Source organism: Lipotes vexillifer, unplaced genomic scaffold, assembly GCF_000442215.2.
Source record: "Lipotes vexillifer unplaced genomic scaffold, Lipotes_vexillifer_v1.1 scaffold504, whole genome shotgun sequence".
In the NCBI taxonomy this organism is placed as follows: domain Eukaryota; kingdom Metazoa; phylum Chordata; class Mammalia; order Artiodactyla; family Lipotidae; genus Lipotes; species Lipotes vexillifer.
Window position 1 is genome coordinate 1435142 of NW_006785225.1, and position 7274 is coordinate 1442415.

The following is a 7274-nucleotide window of genomic DNA, read 5'->3' on the forward strand; positions in this document are numbered from 1 at the left end:
TTAGTAAAAAAAAAAAAAAAAAAAAAAGAAAAACTCGTTATTGGTTAAAAATAAGAAGTCAGTGTTATCTACAATCCCCTGAAGTGAGGGGCCTTGCCCAGAGCAGGAACCTTGGTCCATGACAAATGGTGAGTCAGAGAGTTTGCCTCCTTCCCCGCACCCCCGTTGAGTGATGCCACTTCCCTAAGGTGTGTTTGCAGTGGAAAGTTCCGTACGTGGCTGAAAGTGGAAGAGGAACAGGTGACCACTGGGCCTGAGCAGGGGCCTTGCCTTCTGTAGGGATGGGGCCCTGCTGGGGTTCCCTGAGATGTGGCAACAACGAGGTGTAAAGGCAAATGGCACAGCTGTGTTGCGCAGTCATGTTTGGGTTTGGACTTTGGCCAGAGTTGATGTGGGTCGCACCTTAAGTGCCTCTAAGTCACGAGATCAAGAGTAGATGGAGAGAAAGAAAAAAGAAAGAGACAGCATGAATGAGTGACCGGGCGAGGCAGGGAGAGGGCTTCTGCTCCGGGAACATCTGCCCCGCTTCCCAGGCAAAACTGGAGGGGTGTCGTGAGTCTCAAATTGGGGTCACAGCAACTCCTGGCCCTCTCTGGAGGGAGTGGGTGTGGAGGTGGCCCTCACCCTATGATCTGTGGTCTCGTTTGGTCTCCACTGTCCCTCCAGGATGAATTCACAGTTGCTTTAAAGTTCAACGAGCCATTTCCCTGACCTTGGATGAATTTTCAGTACACAGTACAGCATAGTTACAGGCATGGCGGGCCAACGAGGTCACCTCAAGACCCAAGGTCGGGAGATGTCAAGAGGCCCTTTCTCCATTTTGACAGGCCTGGGGAGAGGCTGCAGAATGCTGGGGGTCTTGGGAGGGTGTGAGGAATCTAAAGCAGTGCAGGCCTGGGGGGGGGGCGGGCCCAGTCTCCTGGGGGACTGGGTTACAGAAAGTCTTGCCCAGCAGTCATGCCATCCAGCCCCTTGCCTCCAGGTGACAGGCACCAGGACCCCCCCGCCCCCCGCCCCAGGGGTTCAGGGACCTCAGCGGAAGACCTCCCCCTGGCAGTTGAGCATAATCTGCTTTGAGAAGACAGAGAAAGTCTTTGAGTTGGACCCGTTGTCGCAGGTGACAGGGTTATGTGGATGTCTCAGCCCAGAGAGAACATCAGCCTGGTGTTTTCCAGCGTTTTGGGAGTAGCCATCACTGAAATACGTTCCTGGACATTTCAGGGACTTGGATTTTGCCATCCAAGGTGGTGAGGTCTCTGGGACCCATGAGGAAGGGCTGTTAGGCTGGGACATGAGTGCTACGATTGGAGGGCTCAGTGCCCGTGTCCGACTAGTCTGAGCTACCCAGGCCCAGAGGCCCGCGGTCCCCTAATACACCAGCTCCTCCCGGGGGTCCGAGCCATACAGCTCGGCCAGCATCTTGAACCTGGGCCCCCAGTCACTGAGAAAGTCATAATCGATGTCCGAGTCAGATGAATCGGTGCCCAGGGAGCTGAGGGACTCGGCGATGGACTCGGCGCCCTCATAGCCATAGATGTGCAGCGTGTCGTAGGGTGGGCCGCCGCCGTCGTGGTCCGCCTCGTCCTTCCTCACCTCAATCATTGCGGCCATCTCGCCGGGCCCGTGCGCCCCGGGCGCGTGCCGCGGCGGCTTCTGCACCTGTGCGTAGAGGGACGGCCGCGTGTCCAGCGCCGGCCGCGGGGGCTTGGTCCCGCCGTGGCGCACCGAGTTGAGCACCGACACATCGTAGCTGGTGGTGTCCATCTCGCCGCCGCCCTCCTCGTCATAGGTGACCAGCTGCTCGTGGATCTCCGGCACGCTCTTGCCGTGGGCGCGGGCCTGCTTCCGGAGCCGCCGCCGCAGGATGATGAGGAGGGTGATCACTGCGAACAAGCGAGCCAGAGCTGGTCAGCCATGGCCCAGCAGACCGGAGGACTCCCCCGCCACCCTCACCCCACCCCCGCCTTGAGGTTTATATATAAAAAAGGCAGTATATGTATAGTTTGTAACTCTTTTTTTCCCTCCTATATGATTTAAAAGACAACTGCGTAAAGCAATAATTATAAATCTATATTGATGGGCATACGATGTATAAAAATGTAATATGTACAACAGTGATAGCACACAGGAGGGGGGAGGGAGTGGATCTATTAGGGGCAGGGTTTTGTACACTACTTAAATTAAGTTGGTACAAATTCTAACTGGATTGTTATAAGTTAAGATTTTAAGTATAATCCTTAGGAGAACCACTAAGAAAAAAACATAAAATCTAGTCAAAGAAACGTCAAGAGAATTAAAACGTTACACTATAAAATATCTATAAAATATCTGCACCCTCCCCTCCTTCCTGGGAATCCCTGGGCCAGCCCAGCTCCCAGTGACAGCTGGGCCAATGCAGAAGTTTTGGTTTGGTCTAGGCACCTGGTGGGTCCACCCTCATTCCCACTCCAGAGTCATCTCCACCCCACCCCCACCCAGGATCCATCCTTGCTGGTGTCCTGGCCATAGTAGGGCTGGGGGGAGAGCAACAGAGTGGGCCCCCCTCAAGTTCATTCTCTCCTGCCACATTCCTCCCCATCTACCCGCATCCTCAGTTCCTCCCTCCTCTTAACCACTGTGGCAAATCCTTCTGTGTCTTGTCCAAAGGCCAGGAGGCCAGAGGTTGGGGCAGAAATGGGGAAAGGGATGGAGTTGGAATTTGGAGTGCAAAGATTCTGAGCCATGACGACGATGATGATGATGGGTCATGGTGGTGCTGGTAGACATGGACCCATTGCAGTAGCAGCAGCTACTCTTGAGCACCTACTGTATACATGCTGGCATGGTATTGGCACATTTTCATGTTCTTTTACTCAAAGTAGGTATTAACATCCCATTTTACATGAGCAAACCAAGCTCAGAGAAGCTGAGTGACATGCCCAGAGTCCCGTGATCAGGCAGCGGTGTGGTGTTGGCCCTGCTCAAAGCTCTGAGGTGTGTGACTGCATGACGGTTGCCAACCCCTAGGAGGGGTGGACCATGTGGGGCAGAGAGCTCCTAGAAGTAGGCTCAGAGCATCTCTAGACTCTGTCCTTCTAGCTTCGAGTTACTTAACGAACTGTTCCATACATAAGAAAAGCCAGTATGCCCTCTCTGAGCCTCTGTTTCCTTTCCTGTAAAATGGAAGTGATGACTCCTCTGCTCTGTTTATATTTGATAAGGTGGCTATGAGGTTAAGTGCAATTCTGTGTGTGGTGGTGATGCCAGTATATCATTATTATTAATTTTTATTGAGAGGAAAATCTGGGTCTGGACTCTTTGCCGCGGAAGCCCCAGAAGTGGGGGCACTGCCAGGGGGCCTCTCAGGGAAGCCACTGGCAGGAAAGGCCTGGAGCAGATGATGTGGGTCCCTCACTGTGTCCCCCGGTCCTGTCATTGTAGTGCACAGGGTGACCTCTAACCACCCAAGGGCTTCCTCTGGAGGGCCAGCCCCGGCCCCAGGTGAAATGCAGAACTTACACCTCTGGGAGGAGCCCCACCATCAGCTGGTGGGCATCGTTGGAAAAACATGGGCTGTGAGTGCCGCCACCTAGTCTCCAGTGAGAATAAGCTCCAGTGTCCCATGGTGGCAGCTTGTGTGACAACTTGCCCTTGATTGGCTGCCTACCTTTCCAGCCTCACTCCCCCTCTTCTTTCTGGGGCTTCTTGGGAGTGCCTCTCAAATAAACCATGTGCACCCCAATCCTGGTCCCAGGGTCTGCTTCCTGGGGAACCCAAACTAAGGCAAGGCCTAAAATGCTCCTAAAATTTCTGAGGCCCAAACAAGAAGAAAAGAGATATCAAGGCTGGAGAAATCCTAAAAGTAGAAAGAAAACCACTGGCTATAATCTAAACGAGAAATTTTAAACTTTCCATTTCTCTCCAAAAGAAGAACTGGATCCTCTTTTTTCAAAGCAGGTGTGTGTGACTTGTGGGAACTTAGTTCCCTGACCAGGGATTGAACCCGGCCCCTTTGCAGTGAGAGCGAAGAGTCCTAACCATTGGACCGCCAGGAAATTCCCTCAGAAGAGGTTTTATATAAATAAATGCCTAGAACAGTGCCTGGCACACAATAAGTGCTCAAAACATGTCAGTTGAATGAGTGAATGTTATATATAAAGTATTTTAAACTGGGGAAGGAGCCTTGAGTCCCCCCTTCTTCCCCCCACCCCTTCCCCCGCCATCCCCACAGTTAGGCACCCAAGGAGGTGAAGCTTACACCTAGCACAGGCCTGCACTAGGGCCTGGAGGCAGGGCTGGGCCTGGATCCCTGGCCTCTTCCTTCTCCTGTGTAGCCCCCTAAATGTCCCCTCCCATCCTCCTGGGCACTGACCTGTGATGGTGAGGATGCAGAGGAAGATAGCTACCAGCGCCTGGATGCTGACGCCCACCTGGGCGGCCACCTCCTCACACAAGGTGAACTCGCCGCGTTCGTTGCACTTGCACACGGTCACATCCAGCATGCTGGTGCCTGTGAGGCTTGGCCTCCCGTTGTCCGAGATGAGCACGGGCAGGTGGTGGACCTTGGCGCGCTCTCGGTCAAAATACCCGTACCTGACTGTGATGTTGGCCGTGTTATCTGGAAACACCAAGGCCTCGGAGTCAGGCTCTGCTGCCTGGAGTGCCCATCCTCTCATCCACACTGACGGTGTGGCCTGCCACCTCCAGGAAGCCCTTGGTAACTGCACCAGCCCACGTGCTGCCTGGGCTGTGTCTCTGCTCTTTGCACCCCCTTGCCTCAGGTTTTAGCCATTTGAGCGCAGGTCTGTTCCTCCAGAGAGGGGATGTTTTGGGCAGCTGCTTCGACCTGGCCTCTAAGAAGGACTTGGCCAGAATGTAAAACCCTTGCTTTCTGTTTCTGTGGGCAAATGATATGCCTGACCCCTAACTCTACTTTAATAAAAGGTGACTGTCAGCTAATTAACGCACTGTTTCAAGCTTTGATGAGCAATCAGGGGGAAATAAAGTCTTAAAAAGTCTTTTAGCATCGGGCTAACTTCTAAGGCTGTTTTTGCTATCCCTGAAAATCCATTAGAAAGTAAAAACAATGCACAGTTCCCTGGGGCACTGAGGGAATGACTGCATATGTAATTGAGGATTCCCTGGTCAGGCTGGAATTGAGAATGTGCTTTGGCCCAGACATAGGCTCTCCCTCTCAGCTCCAATCAACCCTTGTACAGAGTTCCCCAGGGAGATTTTTTAACATGCTGGTTTTTCAGAACCGCCAGCCTCCACTCCTCCTTCCTTTTCCCCCTCCCCTCTCCCGCCTTTCTGATTCAGTGGCTGGATAGTCTGCCCTTTGTTGGCTCCTAGGAGATGATGATGGTTAGAGGGTCCAGGGACTCCCTGTTCCAGGGTTTACCTAGCCCTGCAGTGTTGGCACACTCAGAAAGCCAAAAGCAAAGGAGGCCATCTTTTAGATTTCAAATGGAAGCCAATTACATTTCATTATTAAGTAGCCATGTCTATTATAATTGAAAATAATAACAATATGGCCACTGACACTGTATGAGGGGAATTAGAGATTTCTCACTATACTCATTTAATATTGTAGCAGGACATTCATGTTCTAAGTGAATCTGAGATCAACAAGCTAGTCTCCTGGTCACATATGGGGTGTCTTTGGGTTGGTGTTTAAGCTTTCTTCTCCATTGCAGCCCTCCTCTGAGGCAGGATTGAGGTGGGCACTGGGGATGGGGTGACAGGTATTTTTTCCATATTATTTACTACTAAAGACAGCGGAATGTTGAATGGTCTGTCATTGACTGTCCGCGCATCATAGCCACCATCCCCATCCCATAGGAGGCTCCTTAAGGACAAGTCTGTGGCTGATCCCCTGGGTCTGCCTCTCACTCTCAGGGACCCCACCCCCTGACCTTCCTCAAAGGTGGCAATGGCTGTTTCTATACAGGGATCCTCACCAACCACAGTGTTGCCAGTTAGGGATGGGCAGGGATTCCACCCCATTCTGGGTGAAGGATTGTTCTATTTAGACGCAAGGGGATTTTTTTGTGTTTTTCTTAGGAAGGTGCAGAAGCCATGGAAGCCTGTTTGCTTTTGGCTGGAATTCAGTCAACTCAGCACTGACACTCTTGGAAGCACATACTCATGAGAAACTCTGGCCGCTGCTGACATCACAGGGCTCTCTAGGCTGTGATTGGTGGGCCAGATCCTGTCCCGAGGACACCTGGTGGTAAGTAGTCATTGTAGCCAAATTAAAACACTGTACCCTTGGCATTTTGGGTCTCAAATGTCCAGTTTTGCCTCTTTGGAAGCAACCTCAAAGTTCTATGTCATAGAGTAATTTGCAGTTGTGCTGAGCGCAGCAAGGAGTCTTTGGCTAGTTTGTGAACCAAGCTGTCTACACCGCATATCTGTTCTGTGCTCCTCAGTAACCTGAGCATCTTATGGGGAAGGGCGGGCCATGTGGACTTAGCAGTGTGCCAGGGTGGCTCTGACCATTGCACAGACCAGTTAGGTATGTGGTGGGAATTGTACAAAACCTCCTGTAACTTGAAAGCCCCACTGAGGGCCTGCCCCCAGTTCACTGGCTTGGTCCTTGACCCTGGCTCTTCAAGACAACCCCGTCCCCGAGCCCCCCAAGAGCCAGCCTGACTGCCTTGAGGCGCACCGTGATTATCCGTGAGGGTGAAGTTGCTGTCCTCAGTGCTCAGGGAAAACTTGAACTTCACATCTCGTGGTGTTACATCCTTGTCTATTGCCGAGATTTGCACGACCAGCTAGAGGGTGGAAGATGGGGGCCGGTCATTAGCGGTGTTGGGTTGGCCGGGGTTTCAGTGATCGGGAGGGACTTTGGGTTTAGACCTGACCGTGGCTGCCTCTCACCTGTAACACTAACCTAAATGGTCTCCACAGAGCCACTCTTTCTGCCACCACCTCCCCGCCAATCTACTCACTACACATTCTCTCTGAGCCTCAGTTTCACCCTCTGTAGGGATAATGTCACCTTTCCTCAAGACTGTTGTACAAGTTACATTAAACTTAGTGAAATGCCAGCTGACCGTGGCTGGGAGGTGCTAGCCCTCGGCCTGCCCCAGGCAGACGCTGCCTTGCCCTCCCACCTGAGTTAGACTCACCTTGCCCTGGGCAGCGTTCTCACACACTTTGGGCTCGTAGGGCTTGGCAAACTCTGGGGCATTGTCGTTCTCATCCAAAACTTCGATGTGGACCTGCACAATGGATTCTTTGCCCGTGGGGGTCCCTGCAGGGGAAAGGACTCATCACTACAGTGGGTT

At 52.4% G+C, this 7274-nt stretch overlaps 1 protein-coding gene across 1 annotated transcript in view; it reads right to left on the minus strand.

Annotated features, from left to right (window-relative positions):
* Positions 1-802: 802 nt before the first annotated feature.
* CDH5 (cadherin 5) overlaps positions 803-7274 on the minus strand; it is a 36189-nt gene continuing 29717 nt past the window's right edge. The window contains exons 9-12 of the mRNA XM_007457319.1: positions 7116-7240; positions 6650-6758; positions 4352-4597; positions 803-1883 (exon numbers count right to left, since the gene is read on the minus strand). Coding sequence (XP_007457381.1) covers positions 1369-1883; positions 4352-4597; positions 6650-6758; positions 7116-7240 — 995 coding nt within the window. The 3' untranslated portion in view covers positions 803-1368. The remainder of the gene's footprint in view (positions 1884-4351; positions 4598-6649; positions 6759-7115; positions 7241-7274) is intronic.